General features: G+C 48.9%; 1 protein-coding gene across 1 annotated transcript; it reads left to right on the forward strand.

Moving 5' to 3' along the window:
* Positions 1 to 603: 603 nt before the first annotated feature.
* LOC147960234 (uncharacterized) lies at positions 604 to 1,602 on the forward strand. Its single transcript, XM_087533224.1, has 2 exons — positions 604 to 1,092; positions 1,537 to 1,602. Exons 1-2 carry the CDS (start codon positions 604 to 606, stop codon positions 1,600 to 1,602), a joined length of 555 nt encoding a protein of 184 aa, XP_087389350.1.
* Positions 1,603 to 23,003: the final 21,401 nt, after the last annotated feature.

Consider the following 23,003-nt stretch of genomic DNA (forward strand, 5'->3'; position numbering starts at 1 on the left):
CGTGCGTGCCCTTGGGAAAACGGTATACGCCAGGAGAAAAGGATGCGCAGGCTCGTCGGTCTACAACTACAGCAGGTCGTCCGGCCTATATATGGGAGCAGCACCAACAGGTTACCGGAGTATATGAAGTCCTCCTGCACGCACAAGTTCTCCGATCGTCTCTCACCTCTGCCGCAGCATACAGCAACCAAACCACCCCCCCACCTCCATGCCTCCCAAGCCGAGCCTCGGCTCTCCTTAGGTTAAGGCGGGACTTCGCATTCGACCGTAAGAGCAACTCCAACGGGCCGACCCAAACGGACGGTGTTTTTATTCGCTTTTTGTCTGTTTGGGTCGGCCGCCCGTCCGCCGTCCGCCCTCTTTTATTTTTGGGTCGGCAGTGCGCCCAACGGGCCGACCCATTTTCATGACCGCGCGCGTTTAACATCGTGCCGTCGCCCTGATTTTGACGCTCCAGCACACGGGAAAGGTTCGCGCGCGCTGGTTTTGGCGTTACAGCGCGCGGGAAAGGTTCGCGCGCGCGCCGCGACCGGCGCTCGCTATAAAAGAAGGCGCTCCCTCCACACTCTGTCGGCCGCCCACTCTCGCCGCCTCTGCGCCACCATGTCGATCCGCCGCCTATGCGCTTCGGATTTTCGCGGAGTCCGCGAGCGCCGCTCCAGCGCCTTCTCCACCGAGATCTGGTTTCGCGAGAAACGTCTCGTCCTCGGCACCTTCAACACCGCAGAGGAGACGGCCCGCGCACACGACGCGGAGGCGTGGCGCCTCCTGAGGCCTCGTCGGGATATGAATTTTCCCAACGTGTCGAGCCAGCGGACGCAGGATCTGGCGCCTCTCCCGCGGCTTTTCACTGACGAGGATCATCGTGTCCATCGGAGGCGGCAGCGTCGCCTCGTCATCGCAGAGAAGGACGTGGAAGCCTTGGTGCTGTGGCGAGGAGACTACCCACAGGACATCGTCTACGAGCGCCAGTTCTATAAGCAATTGAGATCGGAGAGGGACGCGAGGAGGAGGGAGCGAGCCGCCTATCGAGAGGACAAGCATTCGCGGAAGCAGACAGCTCAATTGAAACTGAAGCTACAAGAAACTCGGGTTGGGACTTTGAAGACGAGCAGCTTGCTGACGCCTACCTTCAAACGTCAGAGGAGGACATTACCGAGTCGGAGTCAGAAAGCGACGAGTAGTGGTCTTTTTCTTTTATCTGTGTACGCTAGAACTATCTATGTATCCATTTTAATCTGAAAAAATGGCCGGCGGCATCGGCGACGTAGCAGGCGGGCGAGTGTGTGAATCCAATGTGCCACGACCAGCGGGCCCGGTGAGAAAAGAGGGCGAGCGCGCGCGCGTCCATCTTGTGTCCACGCCGACGCAAATCAACCTAAAAAATGGGCCAGGAATGAGTCGGCAGGCGGACGAAAGCAGACGCGCGTCCGTTTGGGTCGGTGCGTTGGGCCGGCTTTTTTGTCCGCGCCGACCCAAACGGACAGCCGCGGACGAAATGGGTCGCCCCATTGGAGTTGCTCTAACTACCCACAGGTGAAACGCGTGAAGGGCGTATGGAACTGTGTCTGCGGCAGGTCTTTTGTGATCCGGTCGGTTTAGGTTTTTGATGAATCCGTCTAGATTCAGTCGAAACTCGTGGTCTTTGGAGTTTCTATAAGCTCTTCTCGGCATTTTCTTCTCCTAGTCTACAAGTTCCCGAGTAAAAAAAGTTTGCTCACCCGAGGCGGAGTTCGAGAGGTAGCATCTAGCTATGCACACGGCGCGTCACCGATGGATGTAGGAGGAAGAAAACTTAAGCTCCCTCAAGAATTGGAATGTAATTTTATTGTCCTGCCTGGGTGAGTTTGTAAGGATATGTGTTCATTTTACTTAATTAGTAAGCATGCAATGCACGTTTGACTAATAGAAAAAAAATTATATGAGATCAGGTCTCACGGGCTAGCAGGTGAGACCCACCCTGATGGATAACATGTGACATTCACAAATCGTAAAGCATCTAATCTGCCCCCCCTTGATTTCAAGTGAAGGGTGAGGTAGATGCTTTATGATTTGTAAATGCCACGTGTCATCTATCAGGATGGGTCTCACATGCTAGCCCGTGAGACCTGGTCTCTATATAATTCTTTTCCTGACTAATAGCATGTTAAAAATCGTGAAGACATTCCAAGTTACATCTTGACTAATACAAATAAAAAAATGTTAGAAGCAAAAGAAATCCATACATATTTTAAAATTAAACCAAGTATTTAATTTAGATTGATAAATCATGAAAATAAAAAATGATAAACCATCAATTTCGATTCGTCCTTAGGAAATATTCACAATATATTAGTTGCTTTCTCTTCATCAAGTTTTTTGCGAAAACTTCCGTTCTATTCCGTAGACCACCTAGCGACGACTATAAACACTGAAGCGAGCCGAATGCGCATCACCATCATCGCCCTTCCTTTGCCCGAGCCGGGCAAAATTTGTTGTAGCAGACAGTCGGGAAGTCGTCGTGCTAAGGCCTCGTAGGACCAGCGTAGCAGAAGAACAACCGTAGTGTAGATCGAAAGATTCCAACCAGAAGACACACCAACGTAGATGAACTACGATTAGATCCGAGCAAATAGGCCAAGGACATATCTACCAGAGACATATCTCCAAACGCCCACCGACGATGCTAGACACACCACCGAACAGAGGCTAGACGGGTAGAACCTTATTCCATCTTCAGGGAGCCACCGATGTCTCGTCTTCCTAAACAGGACACAAACCCTATCAAAAAACAAAGGGATATCTAAAAACAGAGCCCTCTTGCCGGCAAGGGCCGGGATCCACCGCGCCGCCATGGCCCTAAGGCCTTGTACAATGCTAGGTTTTTAGGGAGGTGCTTAGAAAAATAAACCGGGTTTTTCTGAAGCACCGGTGCCTATTTCTACAGAAGAGACGTCTAATTAAGCATCAACCTTGTACAAATAAGCACTGGTGCTTAAGGAAAGCCTGGTTTATTTTCCTAAGCACCTTGTACAAGGCCTAAGGCCACCAGAGACGGGGTTGTAGAAAATTGTACGATGGATGAATATTGTGTTGTTTCTGTTGTATTGATCCGACCCTCATGTGGGGTATATATAGAATACATTGTGAGGGAGAGAGACTTGGAGTAGTGGGCAAGTCCTACATGTTAAACCTATTCTATCTCTAACTCCCACCTCTATCTTAAACACAATTATATTCTAACATTCCGCCTCAGTCGTAGCGGGAGTGAAGCGGACGTTTGCGACTGAATTTGTAGTCTTGCGCTTTCGTCGTCTTCTTCACTACGTCATCGTCAATTGCGTCTCTGATGGGTCGACACCTAGGGCGGTGACTGCGTCTCCTTCTGGTGCCTTCCTTGTCTCTCCTCTCTTCCCTCCCGCAGTCACAGCGGGAGTGGCGTGGATGCTAGTGACGACGCGGACGCAGTTGACTGGAGTTGTCCCTGATGAGTTGCTGTAGATGCAACCATTAATGTGGAGGTAGCCAATCATGATGATGTAGCCGTGGTCGAGGTAGTCGTGGTCGATGGTGTTGTCGTCGTGGATGATGAAGCCGCACAAAGCCGAAGGCGTAAAAAAATACGCTATGACGGAGCTGCAGATGTGGACGATGCACCTTGCGGATGTCAGAGGGTGCCGTCGGCGACGAGTCCACCGGTTTTGCCAAGACCGGAGGAAGCCCATCAAGCACACATCGATTTTGCCAGAACCGTGTGGCCATGTAGGGACATCACTGTAGTAACGCCGTGTTGATGCAGTCGTGTCGTTATGGATGACGCGGTCGATGCCGTCGTCCTGGCGCGTTCATTGCCGTCGTCGAGGTCGCGTCTTGCAGAAAAGTCTGTCAGAGGACGCTAGATGTCCATCTTATGAACAGGGTGGCGGCGATATGTTAACGATGATGGTGATGAAGACCATGTTGATGAAGACCATAGTGATGAAGTGTTGATGATGGCGTCGCAGTGGCGTGTCGACGATAATGTATCGCTTGAAGGCGTCTCTCACGGTGACCAAGTGTCAATGACATGTCGCGTCGAAGAAGTCGATGAAGAATTACATCGTTTTCCACACCGGTCTGGTGTGTGGACGATGCATGTTGTGGTTTCTTCTCGTAATGTGCTCGACGAAGTATGATGGCTTGTAGCCTGACGTCGTCTTACAATTTGATGATGCGGCGCGGGTCGGTGTAGATCGCTCGATGCAGTGGCTCGAAGATTGGTGCGGGCTAGCTCGATGTGGCACGATGTCGATCTGTGCCTGTGGTGTCGTGCTAGTCCGTGGGAGGCCTTCGACCGAGTTTGTGAACCGGCCTCCCTGTTATCGATGCATGCTGGAGCGGATGCAGATGGCCCCTGGATGGGCACGTGATGCATGGATGCATGCTCCTGGTCTCCTAGATGCCTGTGCTGGCAGGCCGACCTGAACCAATCTGCTCTCTGTAGCAGAGACGTCGAACCAGCGTGGTTGCTGAGTGCGGCCTGGCGTACATCACCATGGGTCTGCAATTGCTGGAGGACGCCGCGCCGCGTACGCGCTCAGTCACACGCAGTTCGCCAGCAGCGGCGATAACCTCGGTGCTCGATCGTGTGCGCGTCACGGTCACCGTGTGGACGGCGGCACATTATGGATGCCGGCGGAGCTCATGTAGATGGGCAGCCGACGTGGGTTGACGAAGTAGAGGCCGGCATCCGGGACGGCAGATTGTCGAGGCAGATCGGATCGATTCCGTGTGACCCGCCCGGTGTTGATGCGCTCGTACGCCTGGCTGGTTGCCGACCGCCGCCAGTGGTGTTGACGTAGATCGCGTCGGGGAGGTCTCGGGCTGATGTGCTCGTCCGCCGAAGTCGTGTGTCGCTCGAAGTCAAGGGGGCCGTCGCTGGTGGCCGGCCCTCCTGGCCTGCGCGTGTGCGCATGTAGCGTCTGCTGGTGGATGCGGGGAGAGGTCGATCGGAAAAGCGGGTTCTGATTTTTTTTTGTGGCTAAAAAGAAACGATCTACTGGATGATCCTGAAATCTCAAAACTGAAAACCTACAGAATTGATCTAATATCTAAGCTATAGAAGCCAATCTAATCTTTGGATCGATCAGCTGCCGCGTCCCCGGGAAGAGGAGATTAATCTCTCCGGGGGCGGCACGTTATGAAAGTGGTGAAATGTGTTAAGGATCGGCGTCGTTGAACAAACCGCTCTAAAACCATGTAGAAAATTGTACGATGAATGAATATTGCACTATTAGGGAAAACCTTATACACAACATCTTAGCAGTAGCGCTGGACAAAAGCATGCAATACTGCTACTTAGTAGTAGCGTTTGTAAATAAATCGCGATACTGCTACGGTTTTAGCAGTAGCACTTACTAGCAAAACGCGCTGCTGCTATGTTTGTACTGGACGCAGATGGCTAGCCCCACACTTAGCAATAGCGTGTATCTGTACCCAGCGCTACTGCTACGCTCCGTAGCAGTAGCGCTTTTCGCGAAACCGCGCTACTACTAACCTTACCTTATCCTCCCCACGCGCCCGACCCTCTCACTCACTCTCCCTCTCAGTCACTCTCGCCCGCACCGATACCCGTCGTCCGCCGCCGCCACCGCGCTGCTCCTCCACCGAGGTACTCCCTCCCTCCCTCCGTCCTCCTCCTCCCTCCTCCTCCGGCCGCCCCCTCCTCCCTCCTCCTCCGGCCGCCCCCTCCTCCCTCCTTCGCCGGCAGCCCTCCTCCCACCGCCCCTCCCTCCTCCTCCTCCGGCCGCCCCCTCCCCCTCCTCTCTCCTCCTCCCTCCCTCCTTCGATCCCATCGGCCTCCTCCCCCTCCTCATCTCTCCTCCCTCCTCCTCCTTCCTCCTCCCTCCCCCTCCTCCCTCCATCTCTATTTTTTTTCTGTTTTTACTGTATTTTTTACTATTGTATAAGGTAGGTTTTTTTACTGTTTTTAGTAAGTATTTAATAGAATTAGTAAGAAAATCAATGGAACTAGTTGACTAGTTTATTTTTAGTAAGAACTAGTTGAATTAATACAACTAGTGTATTTTTAGTAAGAAAATTAATATAACTAGTTGAACTAGTTTATTTTTAGTAAGAACTAGTTTATTTTTATTTATAGTAAGTTTATTTTTAGTAAGAACTAGTTGAATTAATAGAACTAGTTGAACATGTCACATTTGTTGTTATTTTTTTAGTTAAAGCAATTATTCCCGCATCGACGTCGACGATGCTTATCCCGCATCCTTGTCGTCGACTCGGCGGAGGACACCTGCTTGATCAGAGGGGCCATGTCCGGGACTGGGCACCGCGGGGCTGATACTAGAAGGTGCTAACTACCGGGGGGCGCAGCTTGGTGAGGAGCCAACCCGTCGTTGACCCGAACCTTCTTTGGTGGCGGTCGCGTGGGCCAGTGACGGTGCAGAGGCTTGAGGACTCCACGGAGGTGGTACGTCACCGTGTCAGCGAGGATGACGAGCACGTCCGTCGCTACATGGTTGCATTGGAGGGCAGGTTCTCCAACACCTGGCAGATTCTTCAGGGATCTCACTAGAGCTATGATCCTGTGATGGTTCCTTCTCTTTGGGTGTCCACCGCCCGCGCCGATACCCGTCGTTCGCTAGGGTTTTAGTTGTATTAGTGATGTTATATGTATCATACTATTCGAGATGTATTAGCGATAATATTCAACGATGTACGGACGCAAGAGATGATTTAGTTTTGCTTATTGAATGCATGCTAATTTGAATACTTATATATTTTACAATTTGGTTTTGCTTATTGAATGCTTAAATTGGAGAAATACTCCTATTTTGAATGCTCAAATTGGACCCCACTATGCAAGGCATATGCATTTGATTAGTTGATAGCTTATGGGGTTGTCGGCGTCCTCAGAACGGGGGCACCCAGACCTGCCTGCCTACGGCCCATGGCGTGGCTCCACCAACGGCTTGGTACGGCCCATCTTCAGCCGCAACTACTCAAGACACTCGCGAGGGGCCAAGCCTCGCGAGGCGGACGACACCAAGACCTCCTCAGGGGCAGCCTCACCGGCCGGCTCCCGAGGAGCGGAGATATCTATGCAAGGGGCACCTCGCGAGGTTCACGTGACGTGAGCCATGACGACCAAGGCGAGGCGGGCGCTAGTGCGCGAAGTGTACCACTTTCCTCTTTGGTGCTAAAGAGGCAGGCGCAGGCGTGGAGTCCCGAGCCATCACGCAAAGGTTTCCATATTGGTGCAACGAGACCAAGACCAGTAGGACGGTAGGACGGAGATCATCGCGGAGCCCACAGCTGCATCACCACCAGAGCCTTTGGCAGGCGAAGACCACCTTTTGTCAGGATAGCTTATACTAGTTGTCTCCCTTCAAAATTGGCCGTTGTGGGATCCCTTTCCGTCTAACATTTGGGAAGAGGACCAGGGCTTCTATAAATAGGACCAGTCACCACCATAGGAGGGGACAGATCATTCAGACCACCCTCATACGCACCAGCTCACCGAGCTCAAGAAAACCCCTCCTCAGGAGGCTGTTCTTACCTTGTACTTGTTTATAGGGGTGGAAAGTGGTAGCGGATAATCCGAAATATCCGATATTCGTATTCGAGAAAATGCCTATTCGTATCCGAAACATCCGCATCTGAACCAAAACGGAAATGGAAATTGTCCGTATCCGAATTTATTAAACAAATACAAAATAAAATATGGTAGGAGATTTTGACACAAATATGGATATGGAAGTGGATATATCCGTATCCGAAGAAGATTATGGGAGGTATTTTTTAAAATTCTAGGCCCAATATTCAAATTATCCAACATAAAAGCCAAATAAGTGGTTAAATTTTACTCTTTATATGATTAAACTTATAAATTATTATGCATTACAATAGTATTTATTCATAAACCTATTTATCATTGACTTATTGTATGTCGCAAGTTGATTATTTTAGGTCACATAGCTATCGACTAATTTACTTAAGCAACATGTTGATATTATTCGTATCCGTTCCGAATCAAGAAAATATCCGATACGTATCCGTATTCGAATAATATCCGAGCCGCATCCGTATCCGAGAACATCCGTATTCGGATTCGTATTCGTTTTGAAAATATGAAAATGGAAGTGGTAAGAGCACTATCCGATCCGCATCCGATCCGTTTCCACCCCTTTGTTCATCCTCAGCCTACGAGACAATCCACCACACCACACTGGAGTAGGGTATTACACCACAACGGTGGCCCGAACCAGTATAAACCCTCGTGTCACTTGTTCTTTGGGTTCTAAGTTAGGCCTTGAGATCGTTGTGCGAGCAAGCTAGGGAGAGAGAGTTCTTCGTGAGCACCCCAGAGTTCGAACCTCAAGGGTTTACCGGAATCCAGAATCTGACATTTGGCCTGCCAGGTAGAGGGTGCGCCGAAGCTTTGCCTCCCTGCTTCCTTTGTTCCTCCGACCGGCTCCCTTGGCAGGTGCCACTCCTCCGACTGGGTCGACGGGAGTGCACGGAGGCGCCGTGGGCATCCGGGCCTTCACCCCCGCCTTGCGGCGGGTGCGGTGGTCGCACAATGTAACGCCCGGCTAGTTAAGCTACAATAACCACACACGAATGGTGCCTTGTCATCATGATTAATTTTGTAAACCTCATCTTGATCCAAACCAAACTTGAATTAAAATTCAAATGCAAGTCAAATTATTAAATTTTCAAATAATAAACTAAAAATGTAGGCTGGGTTGAGAATATTCCCTAACTATTTCTCATAAATCACCCAACACTTTATGAATTAATAAAATGACCCTAACCTTTTAAAGCAGATTTAACAACGATTAAATTTATAGTTTCAATTTAGATAAATATCCAACCTTTTCAAAATAAGTTGTAACTTTGTGTACTGCTTTAGAATGTTGCCTAGTAATTTTGTGCTAAGTGGCACATTTGACAAAGTTCGTTTGGTAGCTAAAATAAATAGAAAACCATAGAAGAAAATGCAAAAGAAAAATTAGAAAGAGGAAGAGAGCCCCCTTTTCCTCACTGGGCCTTGGCCCAGCTGGCCGAAACCAGTCCAGCGGCCCACCCGGTACCCCTGCATAACCCCCACGCACCACTAACCCTAGCCCGATCCACCACCACCCCCACTCTCCCTCGTTCCTCCCCGCGCCGTCACCCACGAAGCACACACACACACACGCATACGCACGGGGGAGGGGCGCCCCTGTTCGCTCCCCTCCTCTCGGAGCGCCCATGCCCGAGGACAGTCGCTGCCCGCCGGCGCCGAGCGCCGCCCTCTGGACTCCTCCTTGCAGCTTTCTTCCTCTCGTGCCTCCATGACCTCCTCCCCGCCGAAATCGCCGCGAGCCCGGAGCCGCTCGACCCCGATGCCGCCACCTTCCCCGAACGACGCCGCCCCGTGCTGGACTTCCTCCTCCGGCCGCCGCACGCCGCCACCAACTCAGGCCACCCCGAGCCTCCCGAGCACGCTGCCTTGTCCCCTACACCCGCAGTAAGCCCCGATCTCCTCCTCTGTCGCACGCCCGGACCCGCTCTCCCCAACGTCGCGCCCGTGGTTGCCGTGGACCGCACGCCCACAGCCGCGCCGGCCCCGGACGTTCCCTGCTACGCTGTTGCTGCCGTCGAACTCCGCCCGGCCGTGCCTCCTACACCGCTGCCCCCCCACTCGGGTATTCCCCGCTGCTCGCCGCGCGCCGCCCCCGTGCTGTTGCTGCTGCTACCCCGCGTGCCGCCGCAGTTTGCCGCTGCTCCTCACTGCACCCCGCCATGGCCCCTCATCTCTGCTCCCGTGCCCCGGCGTCGCCCCGCCGTGGCCTCGCCATTGCCGCCTCCGACGGCCGGCCTTGCCGGGCCCTGCGGTGGCCGGCGCCCCCCTGGTGGCTCGGGCGCCCGACCCCCTTTACGCCCGTGCCCGCTATGGCCCCCATGGCCCTATGACACTTGGGGCCCACGGCCCCAGAACGTTTTTACAAAAAAAACAAACAAACAAAATTTTAAATAAATAAATAATAATGATAAATAAATAGTAATTAAAATAATTAATTAATTAAGTTAATTAATCATAATTAGATTAACCTAAACACTAATTAACCTAATTAACTGTTGGTTAATTGAACAGAGTATGATGAACGGGACCCACCTGTCAGGTTGACCAGGTCAACTGCTGATGTCATGATGACGTCAGCAAACACTATTATGGATAATGTGAATTAAAATAATTAAATAAATCCTAAAAATAAGTTAATTCTTTTAAAATCAATATAAAATAAACCGTAGCTCGGATCAAAAAACTTTGTACATGAAAGTTGCTCAGAACGATGAGACGAATTCGGATACGCAGCCCGTTCCTCCGCCACGCATCCCTAGCATAGCGAACACGCAACTTTCCCCCTCCGATTCATCTGTCCGAAAACGCGAAACACCGGGGATATTTCCCCGGATGTTTTCCCCCTTCACCGGTACCACCTCATACCGCGTTAGGGCACCCCCAGCACCGCCACTTGTCTTGTCATGCATCGTTATGCATCTATTTGCATTATATTCATTGTTTCTTCCCCATCTTCTCTCCGATAGACTACGAGACCGACGCTGCTGCTACCCAGTACGACTACGGTGTTGACGACTCCTCTCTCTTGCCAGAGCAACCAGGCAAGCCCCTCCTTGATCACCAAAAATCGCCTACTCTCCTCTATACTGCTTGCATTAGAGTAGTGTAGCATGTTAATACTTTCCGTTAATCCTATTCTAATGCATAGCCTATCATTGATGCTACAACTGATGATACCTTACCTGCAATCCTAAATGCTTAGTATAGGATGCTAGATCATCATCAGTGGCCCTACATTCTTGTCTGTCTGCCATGCTATATTATCGGGCCGTGATCACTTGGGAGGTGGTCACGGGTATATACTTATACATAATACATGATACAAGTGGTGACTAAACTCGGGTCAGCTTGTTGAGTATCCGCAAGTGATTCTGATGAGGGGGCTGGAAGGACAGGTGGCTCCATCCCGGTAGAGGTGGGCCTGGGTTCCTGACGGCCCCCGACTGTTACTTTGTGGCGGAGCGACAGGGCAGGTTGAGACCACCTAGGAGAGAGGTGGGCCTGGCCCTGGTCGGCGTTCGCGGTTATTTCAAGATACCACGTTTAACGAGATCTTGGTATTTGATCTGAGTCTGGCCACTGGCCTATACGCACTAACCATCTACGCGGGGACAGTTATGGGCACTCGACGTCGTGGTATCAGCTGAAGCCTTCGTGACGTCAGCGACCGAGCGGCGCGCGCCGGGTTGGACCGCGTAACGCAACTTCCTTTGTAATGGAGGTTGCTAGGTCTGCTCACCGGCCGCGTACGCAACGTGCAGGTGTGCAATGGGCGATGGGACCAGACCCCTGCGCCATAGGATTTAGACCGGCGTGCTGACCTCTCTGTTGTGCCTAGGTAGGGCCGCGAAATGTGGATCTTCCGAGGCCGGGCATGACCAAGGAAAGTGTGTCCGGCCAAATGGGATCGAGCGTGTTGGGAAATGTGATGCACCCCTGCAGGGAAGTTGATCTATTCGAATAGCCGTGTCCCTCGGTAAAAGGACGACCCGGAGTTGTACCTTGACCTTATGACAACTAGAACCGGATACTTAATAAAACACACCCTTCCAAGTGCCAGATACAACCGGTGATTGCTCTCTCACAGGGCGACGAAGGGAGGATCATCGGTTAGGATTTTGCTATGTGATGCTACTTGGTAAACTTACCATCTACTCTCTTCTACATGCTGCAAGATGGAGGTGGCCACAAGCGTAGTCTTCGATAGGACTAGCTATCCTCCTCTTATTCCGGCATTCTGCAGTTCAGCCCACATATGTTACCCCTTTTGCCATTTGATACCAAAGCATACATATGTAGTGTAGCTCCTTGCTTGCGAGTACTTTGGATGAGTACTCACGGTTGCTTTGCTCCCTCTTTCCCCCTTTCTATAACCGATTGCTGCGACCAGACGATGGAGCCCAGGAGCCAGACGCCACCGTCGACGATGACTCCTACTACACTGGAGGTGCCTACTTCTACGTGCAGCCCGTTGACGACGACCAAGAGTAGTTTAGGAGGATCCCAGGCAGGAGGCCTGCGCCTCTTTCGATCTGTATCCCAGTTTGTGCTAGCCTTCTTAAGGCATTCTTGTTTAACTTATTTCTATACTCAGATATTGTTGCTTCCACTGACTTGTCTATGATCGAGCTCTTGTATTCGAGCCCTCGAGGCTCATGGCTTGTAATATGCTGCTTGTATGACTTGTTTTATATGTAGAGTTGTGTTGTGATATCTTCCCGTGAGTCCCTGATCTTGATCGTACACGTTTGCGTGTATGATTAGTGTACGATTGAATCGGGGGCATCACAAGTTGGTATCAGAGCCGACTTCCTGTAGGAATCCCCCTTCCATACTCCTTGGCCAAAGTCGAGTCTAGACATTACAAAAACTTTTACTAACATGGCTGTGTGCCTTACGGGCCCACGTCGCCATCTGGGTGGTATTAGGATCTTTTACTTCTCGATCCTTACTCTGGGACTCTGACATCTCTTCTATTCGGGTTAAATGAATTTACTAAAACTCTAACATTAGGTTCTCGTAAAGGCTTTCTTCCGGAGAGCCCCTTCAGTCCAGATGATCGCTGGCTGCACCAGAATATTTTGAAGATACTCTCCGATGTTTCCCCGAGACCCTTGTGCCCTTCGCCGTTGCAGTTCCATACCACCGATAAATCCCTATGGAAAGCTACATACACTTGTCGTCCATAACTTCATTTCCAATTATTGTTGTTATTACAAGATACCCTGAAATACTTCGGATATTCCAAGGATCCTTTGTGTCTACTGTCTTGCGGCTCCTTTTCCTCATGAATACATGTATGAATAATTCCTCGCATTTACCGGGGATTCGTTCATCCCGAGTTGTTCAGGTGTTTCACAAAATTCTTCGAAATGCCATTCGATCTTCCGAAATCCTTAGCAGCCTATTGCTCTTGATCTTCTTTACATGCTTGCATAATGGTTAATTCCATATGGCAAGTAATATTCATTAAAATCCTTGTGATGAACATTCTGACCATATTGATTCCGCATGTGTGCGAATGCATGCAATCATCAATTGATCCTTATAAATTATATTTCCGGCTCGGATGTCTTCCCGAACATGAGCTGGTTCTTGACCATTCAAATAGTTGTCGATTGTACCCCTAAGGCTATTCAACTTATCCAACCCTAATCAGAGTGTTGCTTCCGATCCCTTGATTTGAAAATCATAATTCTGTTGCATTTGAGCTTAAATTAGTCAGTTGTTTCTATGGTCTGATCTTCTTACCTTTTTCCTTCTTCTGGTTGAGTACCGATGCTCACATCAGATCCCTTGTGGACCACCAGATCCTTTGTTGGATTTTATCCGACAACGTCCTTCATATTCAATAAGCATGTGAGCCTTTCCTAGGGTAAATAATGCCTTTGGTAAATTATATCCTTTGCTTGTCAACCATGCTCCACTTTCAAGCTTGTATTATTTACTCCTGAAGTTTGTTGTATATGTTTCCACGATGCCCCGATGGGTTGAACCTATGCCTTCCTTAATCCATGTGAACCCAAAAGATTTCACGGGTCATAATTATCTGGTATTGCACTAGGTAAAACTTTCAACAACTAATGTCATTTTCGAACAGCGAGAGGTGAATGAAAGGGCATGCATTGGAGAAGTGGGAGTCGACCTTGAACCTTGCGTTCATGCCCATGGACACCATGTAGATCTTATCATTAAAGCTTCTCTTAAATTAATTATTCCTTTGGTATAAGTTCATCTTATATCTAGGATCTGGCCTTTAGCAATCATGGTTCCGACCATGTTCTCCTTTAAATACCATTTCTTGTGCAAGTTTAAGCACCTGTCTTCTGCGGAGTAATACCCCAGTCCAACCTCTACTTTGATTTGTCGTCGAGTATTACCCCCTGGTATCTCAAGATTATCACGGAACTGCATAACTTCTTATGAGTTCTTCATCAAGTACTACATTCTCATTGATTCCAATTTTTCACAGGCTCTGAGTTATTAAACACTCAAAGACACCGATAACTGACTCGAGTCCGCATCGCGATTAAGCAACTCTTGGTAACCTCCATTTCTTACGAGTTTGAACTCAATCACGTCATTCCTAGCCTGTTTGGCTATATCCTTGTCGTGCCGATTTTAACTGTGCTACCTGGTCCTTAATCCCGAAGCACAACTTTCGACGATGAGCTAATCTTACGTCGATCTTCCTCGTCATATCATTTGTCCTTGAACAACAAGCTTGATTTTGAGTTTGTGTCGTACCCATGGTTTCAATAACTTTTCGCTTCATCATTCCGTTGACTTGATGTCATTGCCGATCGATTACATCTTCTTGAAACCTCTCGACAAATGTGTCGTTGTCCTCATTAACATTCTGAGGTCTTCCAAGATATCAATTGAATTCATGATGAGAAATAACATCCTTGCCCTCGATGATTGGTGCTATCATCGACCACTTTATTGCCTTCCCTCCAACACAAACTTATTCGTGGTCTGTGTTATACCTTGAGTTCCTTGCTATCCAGCATTTGTTCTTAATTACCTTGGAGTATTACCATCTTTTATGTCAAGAATGTCGTGATGATTACTCCACCTCTTAAGAATTCTTGGTACAGTGATACTTCTCACCATCACCATTCTTTCTTGGTCCCCGTGTTGTTTCTAACCGAAATACCGACAAATGGTCTATGATGTGTAAATTCTAAACTTCTAGCAACCCTATTTGCTTTGAAGTTATTGGTCTATAGTTTCATTCTACGTCTATGGCTTATTGAATCATCATTCGAACATTGATCATGCTACCTAGCCCATATTTCATGTGCACACTTCAACCAATGTTTAACTGTGTATGTTTTCCTCGAGCATACATCATTAAGTCATTTGATCTAGCTATTGTTATCTCCTTGTTCACATAGTTGTGGAAATCCATCTTTTGGAAATCTCAATGGATTGTCGTTGAGTCAATCAGTCACCTCCTCACCTCTCCTTGATTTAATGATGAACCCTTGTTCGGAACTCGCTTCCATAGTTCATCTCACAAGAATCTTCGATGTCATATCGACAATTTGTGTTGCACCTTTCTTCTCAGGCATCCTGAGTCTGAGTTGTCCTGACACCAATCAGATCTGAATCTCGGTCAGATATGATGGTTGGAACATATTTCTAAGAGTTATAACATGGGTCTATATATGACCCCGTAAGGTGATGTCATGCCTAACACACCTGGCCGGAGGACCTATTGTTATAAGTTTCCTTTTTATCAAGGTTAGCCATTCTTCCATGAGGAAGTTGTAAGACTTAATCCATAAGTTGTTCCTGATGGATCCTTTGTGTATCCAAAGTCTGACCTTTGCTTGAAGACCATGTCAATACTATCTCGAAGCATGTCACTGGTACTTCGATTTTCAATAAGAACATTTGAAGCACGATGCTAAATTTTCTTTAGCAATTATCCAAACATCGTTGTATGGGTAATGTCATGAAGTTTCTCTCCCCTTACCTAAAGGGTTTTCTACTTTATATCCTGTCATGGATATCATGCCCTATTTGTCCGTGGGAAGGTATACCCCTGAAGTATGTGTTTAAACACATTTTCCTTTCCATTGTTTTGTTTAACCTTTCTGGTGATCTATATGATCTAAGTAGTAAAATTCTCCTGCTTATGTTAACACCTCGGTGTACAACTCTGTCAGTGAGACCCTGTTTCTACTGTTGATGACTTTCCGGTAACCGCTGATGGACGAGAACTTTGCCTATTGGTCCGCCTCGTTCAACGAGCAGGAAAATGGTTCTCTTTGTCCCTCTCCCTTGGTACCGACGATGTTGCCGACATAATCAATAGGCTACCCTCTGACATGCCTTGCTTACAGTATCATGCAAGACGTTGTTGCCCTTCCTACTTTTAACCCACATGATGGGCCCATAACCCACAGGTCCCAGGATCGAAACCTGACTCTCATGTACACCCCCTGTTTCCAAGGTTCCTCGCACGTGGCCTCGTATGTAATTCACGAGCCACCTTCAGGTCTGATATTGGACACAATACTTATTCCCGTTGCTTTGACCCTTTCACGCCCTATATCAGGCATCGAACGATTGCCTGCCCGCTTGAAACCTTTCATGGTACCTTTTTACTTTCTCTCGATATCTTCTTAAGTTCAATTCGAGAGTTACTTTCAGACACCTTCCCCGATGTTATCGACCAGATAGTCGACCTTGCAGAGGTCTGTTCTCCCGGAATGCCCACCCTTTATTCTTTTGTAAGTACGGTGAAATTCCGAAGAAAATATGATGACTTCATCATGGTGACCTGAAGCAGACAAATGAAGACGTCAATGTAATGGATCGACCTCGTTGAGAATAGCAACCAAGACCGATAAGATTCGTTAGAATTTCGTAACCGGATCATTCCCCCTTACTACACCTCTTAAATCTCGGTATGAGATTTCTTGTAGTGGAGGAGAATTGTAACGCTCGGGTAGTTAAGCTACAGTAACCACACACGAATGGTGCCTTGTCATCATGATTAATTTTGAAAACCTCATCTGGATCCAAACCGAACTCGAATTCAACTTCAAATGCAAGTCAAATTATTAAATTTTCAAATAATAAAATAAAAATGTAGGCTGGGTTGAGAATATTCCCTAACTATTTCTCATAAATTACCCAACACTTTATGAATTAATAAAATGACCCTAACCTTTTAAAACAGATTTAACAATGATCAAATTTATAGTTTCAATTTAGATAAATATCCAACCTTTTCAAAATAAGTTGTAACTTTGTGTACTGCTTTAGAATGTTGCCTAGTAATTTTGTGCTAAGTGGCACATTTGACAAAGTTCGTTTGGTAGCTAAAATAAATAGAAAACCATAGAAGAAAATGCAAAAGAAAAATTAGAAAGAGGAAGAGAGCCCCCTTTTCCTCACTGGGCCTTGGCCCAGCTGGCTGAAACCAGTCCAGCGGCCCACCCGGTACCCCTGCATAACCCCCCACGCACCACTAACCCTAGCCCGATCCACCACCACCCCCACTCTCCCTCGTTCCTCCCCGCGCCGTCACCCACGAAGCACACACACACACACACACACACGCATACGCACGGGGCAGAGGTGCCCCTGTTCGCTCCCCTCCTCTCGGAGCGCCCGCGCCCGAGGACATTCGCTGCCCGCCGGCGCCGAACGCCGCCCTCTGGCCTCCTCCTCGCAGCTTTCTTCCTCTCGCGCCTCCACGACCTCCTCCCCGCCGGAAACGCCGCGAGCCCGGAGCCGCTCGACCCCGATGCCGCCACCTTCCCCGAACGACGCCGCCCCGTACTGGACTTCCTCCTCTGGCCGCCGCACGCCGCCACCAACTCAGGCCACCCCGAGCCTCCCGAGCACGCTGCCTTGTCCCCTACACCCGCAGTGAGCCCCGATCTCCTCCTCTCTCGCACGCCCGGACCCGCTCTCCCCAACGCCGCCCCCGTGGTTGCCGTGGACCGCGCGCCCATAGCCGCGCCGGCCCCGAACGTTCCCTGCTGTGCTGCTGCTGCCGTCGAAGTCCGCCCGGCCGTGCCCTCCTGCACCGCTGCCCCCCCGCACTCGGGTTTTCCCCGCTGCTCGTCGTGCGCCGCCCCCTTGCTGTTGCTGCTGCTACCCCGCGCGCCGCCGCAGGTTGCCGCTGCTCCTCGCTGCACCCCGCCATGGCCCCCCATCTCTGCTCCCGTGCCCCGGTGCCGCCCCGTCGTAGCCTCGCCATTGCCGCCTCTGGCGGCCGGCCTTGCCGGGCCCTGCGATGGTCAGCGCCCCCCTGGTGGCTTGGGCGCCCGACCCCCTTTACGCCCGTGCCCGCTATGGCCCCCATGGTGCCATGACACCTGGGGCCCACGGCCCCAGAACGTTTTTACAAAAAAAACAAACAAATTTTTTTTAAATAAATAAATATTAATAAATAAATAGTAATTAAAATAATTAGTTAATTAAGTTAATTAATCATAATTAGATTAACCTAAACACTAGTTAACCTAATTAACTGTTGGTTAATTAAACATAGTATGACGAACGGGACCCACCCGTCAGGTTGACCAGGTCAACTGCTGATGTCATGATGACGTCAGCAAACACTACTCTGGATAATGTTGAGTTAAAATAATTAAATAAATCCTAAAAATGATTTAATTCTTTTAAAATTAAATAAAATAAACCGTAGCTCGGATCGAAAAACTTTGTACATGAAAGTTGCTCAGAACGACGAGACGAATTCGGATACGCAGCCCGTTCGTCCGCCACACATCCCTAGCATAGCGAACACACAACTTTCCCCCTCCGATTCATCTGTCCGAAAACACAAAACATTGAGGATATTTTCCTGGATGTTTTCCCCTTTCACCGGTACCACCTCATACCGCGCTAGGGCACCCCTAGCAGCGCCACTTGTCTTGTCATGCACCGTTATGCATCTATTTGCATTATATTCATTGTTTCTTCCCCCTCTTCTCTGCGATAGACTACGAGACCGACGCCGCTGCTACCCAGTACGACTACGGTGTTGACGACCCCTCTCTCTTGCCAGAGCAACCAGGCAAGCCCCCTGTAACGCCTCGAGATCGATGTGCCAGGTGTCGTTCAGTTATTCGCTGTTGTTGCCTTGTCATTGCTTGCGTGTCATGTATTGCATATCATGTCATCATGCGCATTGCATTTGCATACATGTTCGTCTCATGCATTCGAGCATTTTCCCCATTGTCCGTTTTGCATTCCGGCGCTTCGTTCTCCTCCTGTGGTCATTTCTAGCTTTCTTTCGTGTGTGGGGATTAAACATTTCCGGATTGGACCGAGACTTGCCAAGCGGCCTTGGTTTACTACCGGTAGACCGCCTGTCAAGTTTTGTATCATTTGGACTTCGTTTGATACTCCAACGGTTAACCGAGGGACCGAAAAGGCCTCGTGTGTGTTGCAGCCCAACACCCCTCCAATTTGGTCCAAAACCCACCTAAGCCTTCTCCATCATCTAGATCTTTCGATCACGATCGCGTGGCCAAAAACCGCACCTCATTTGGACTCTCCTAGCTCCTTCTATGCCTATTTAAAGAACCCCTCCGTTTTCGGATCTCCTTCCCCCGAAACCCTAAAATCGCCTCGCCGCCGCCGGACATGTCCGCCTCCTAGCGGACACATCGCCGTCACCAATCCTGAGGCGCCACCTGTCCCGCGCCGGCCTCCCACCGCCGCGGCCCGTCCCGGCCCAGGGCGGGCCCTCTCCACCGCGCGACCGGGCCGCCGCCTCCTCACGCCCGCGCCGCCCATCTCCTCCAACTCCGGCGCCGAACCCCGCGCCGACCACCGCCGACTCGCCGGCCGCCGCGCGCCAACTCCGGTGGCTCCACCAACTCCGACCGGCCGCCGGCTAGCCCTTGCCCGGATCCGGTCCCCGGCGAGCTCCTCCGGCCACTACGAGGTCCGGCCACCACGTCCCCATCTCCGGCGAGCCCCGACGTCGATCCTCGGCTTCCGCGCCGCCGTGCTATAGTGTTTTTCGCCGAGATCCAGATCCGGTGAACAGTAACCCTAGGTTGTTTTTCTTCTAAGTCCTTAAATTGCAGATCCATGTGCCCATATTCGTCTTGCTATATCTCCGCATCCGTAGCTCCGATTCATGCATATAGCATATCAAAATGTTCATCTCAGAGAATACATCATTTCATTCCATTGCATCATTTTCATTTGAGTTCATCTTGATGCCCGAAATGCTGTTAGAAGAGGCCTACTTGAGTTAATTGTCAGATCTGCTACTCTATTTAGACATTTGTCATTTTTGCCATGATTATTGTGTGCATGTTATGCCCTGATGCTCTACATATGTTTTGTTAAGGGTTTTGTCATCTTTCCAGAGGTGCAACCCATGTATTTTTGTGATGTGTGTGGTGTCTAGTGCAAGCTTGCAAAGTGGTGCACTTGGTAATTCTGATTTCAGGGACTTAGCAATTCCACCAAGTCCTTGAGCTGTTTATCTCATGTTGTCATATGTTCATGTTGTTTTCGAGTGATCCGTGCCTCTTTTGAGGATGACCAGTAAGGATGTTTTATTGATATTGTGGTTCTCTATCCATCCATGTCTTTGTTTGCAATTATGGAGCACCCTAGCTTGAGTCAATCGAGCTCTACTTTTGCTACTTTGTGAATCTGGGCAGATTGTCAACTTGTTTGCAATTTTACCGATGATGTTGTAGTTGATCCGTGCATGCTATGCTATTGTTCTTGCCATGTCTAGCTTGCATTTTGTGTGTTCTTGATAGATGTATGCTTAGCTTTTCATGACTTGCACCGTGGTGAGTGCATCGAGCTCGTAAACATGCCTACTTGAGTTATGTTTCAGCATGTGCCAGTTTTCACTAAGTCTGAAAAACTGATTATGCTTTTGCTATGTTGCCATGCTTGTTAGTATATTTTCTGATCCCTTTTGGCTCAAGGTCACTAAGGGACTTTTGTTAAGCTATTTGAGTAGCTCCATGCCATGTCTTACTTTACCATGTTCAGGTCCTGTAGCATGTAGTTTTGTTGCTCCGAAGAGTGCTACTTGGTCTGAAATTCCAGACAAGTGTTAATTTCACTAAGTCTGAGATCTGTTTGCCATATGCATTTTTGCCATGCTTGTTTGAACCTGTTAATGGATGAATTGGCCGTAGCTCAGTGCTAGACTTTTATTAAGCATCATGAATGCATCCCTGCCATGTATTTTGTTGTCATGTTTGGGTGCTGTAGCATGTTCATCTCATTGCATTTAGATGGCTACTTGCTGTAAATCGCAGACCGGTGTCATATTTGAATCGCTTGCCATTTCCAAACCGTAACTCCGATTCCGGCGTTCTTTATATCGTTTTCAAACGATTTCATCTCATCTTTCCAGTGGCACACTTGGATTTCCAAGTTGAGGCCAGGTTCATGCATTTCTTGTCCAATCATGCATATGCATCGCATACCGCATCCCGCATATCATATCATGTTCATGTGTTGGTTGTTTACTATGTTGTGTGCTTCTTTTCCTGTGTTTGCTTCTTCGGGTTGGTTCCGTTAATGTCGCGTTTGTGAGGACCCGTTCGTCTACGTCCTTTTGTCTTCTTCATGGACTCGTTCTTCTTCCTTGCGGGATTTCAGGCAAGATGACCATACCCTCGAAATCACTTCTATCTTTGCTTGCTAGTTGCTCGCTCTTTTGCTATGCCCATGCTGCGATACCTTCCATTTGCTTATCATGCCTCCCATATTGTTGAACCAAGCCTCTAACCCACCTTGTCCTAGCAAACCGTTGTTTGGCTATGTTACCGCTTTGCTCAGCCCCTCTTATAGCGTTGTTAGTTGCAGGTGAAGATTGAAGTTTGTTCCTTGTTGGAACATGGAGATACCGTTCCTTATTGGAACATGTTTACTTGTTGGGATATCACTATATATCTTATTTAATTAATGCATCTATATACTTGGTAAAGGGTGGAAGGCTCGGCCTTATGCCTGGTGTTTTGTTCCACTCTTGCCGCCCTAGTTTCCGTCATATCGGTGTTATGTTCCCGGATTTTGCGTTCCTTACGCGGTTGGGTTATAATGGGAACCCCTTGATAGTTCGCCTTGATTAAAGCTTTTCCAGCAATGCCCAACCTTGGTTTTACCATTTGCCACCTAGCCTTTTCCCTTGGGTTTCGCGGACTCAAGGGTCATCTTATTTTAACCCCCCCAGGCCAGTGCTCCTCTGAGTGTTGGTCCGAACTGAGCTGCCTGCGGGGCCACCTCGGGGAAACTTGAGGGTTGGTTTTACTCGTAGCTAGTCTCATCTGAGTGTGCCTTGAGAACGAGATATGTGCAGCTCCTATCGGGATTTGTCGGCACATTCGGGCAGTGTTGCTGGTCTTGTTTTAACCTATCGAAGTGTCTTGAAGAACCGAGATACCGAGTCTGATCGGAACGTCTTGGGAGGAGGTCTATTCCTTCGTTGACCGTGAGAGCTTGTCATGGGCTAAGTTGGGACTCCCCTGCAGGGATTTGAAATTTCGAAAGCCGTGCCCGTGGTTATGGGCAGATGGGAATTTGTTAATGTCCGGTTGTAGATAACTTGAACCTTAAATTAATTAAAATGAATCAACCGAGTGTGTCACCGTGATGGCCTCTTCTCGGCGGAGTCTGAGAAGTGGACACGGTGTTGGAGTAATGTTTGCGCAGGTTGCTCTCTAGTTTCTCGCTCGCGCCTTGCCTCCTCTTCTCGCTCTCTTTTGCGAATAAGTTAGTCACCATATATGCTAGTCGCTTGCTGCAGCTCCACATATTTTTACCTTGCCATTCCTATAAGCTTAAATAGTCTTGATCGCGAGGGTGCGAGATTGCTGAGTCCCTGTGGCTCACAGATTACTATTACACCAGATGCAGGTCCAGGTGATTCCGTTCCAGGTGACACGCTCGAGCTCAAGTGGGAGTTCGACGAGGACTCTCAACGCTACTATGTTTCCTTTCCTGATGATCAGTAGTGGAGCGCAGTTGGGGGTGATCGGGACCATGTCGCATGTTGGGTTATCTTTCATTTTGGCACCGTAGTCGGGCCATGAGTGTTTGGATGATGTATGTTATTTATGTACTTGATTGACGTGGCGAGTGTAAGCCAACTATGTTATCCCTTTTTATTATCTATATTACATGAGATGTTTGTGATGAGTGCCTGACTTGCGACATATGCCTTCAATGCGATTATGCCTCTAAGTCGTGCCTCGACACGTGGGAGATATAGTCGCATCGAGGGTGTTACACCCCCCCTTGATCACCAGATATCGCCTACTCTCCTCTATACTGCTTGCATTAGAGTAGTGTAGCATGTTACTGCTTTCCATTAATCCTATTCTGATGCATAGCCTGTCATTGATGCTACAAATGATGATACCTTACCTGCAATCCT

The sequence above is a fragment of the Triticum urartu genome, chromosome 7A (genome assembly GCF_056163025.1).
Source record: "Triticum urartu cultivar PI428250 chromosome 7A, HENAU_Tu73, whole genome shotgun sequence".
NCBI classification, from domain to species: domain Eukaryota; kingdom Viridiplantae; phylum Streptophyta; class Magnoliopsida; order Poales; family Poaceae; genus Triticum; species Triticum urartu.

What these genes read in the sequence shown, in the direction of transcription:
- LOC147960234 (XM_087533224.1), top strand. Translation starts at nt 604, where the DNA reads ATGTCGATCCGCCGCCTATGCGCTTCGGATTTTCGCGGAGTCCGCGAG. An exon ending in TGAAGCTACAAGAAACTCGG is followed by an intron (nt 1,093 to 1,536) that starts GTTGGGACTTTG and finishes AACTACCCACAG; the next exon opens with GTGAAACGCGTGAAGGGCGT.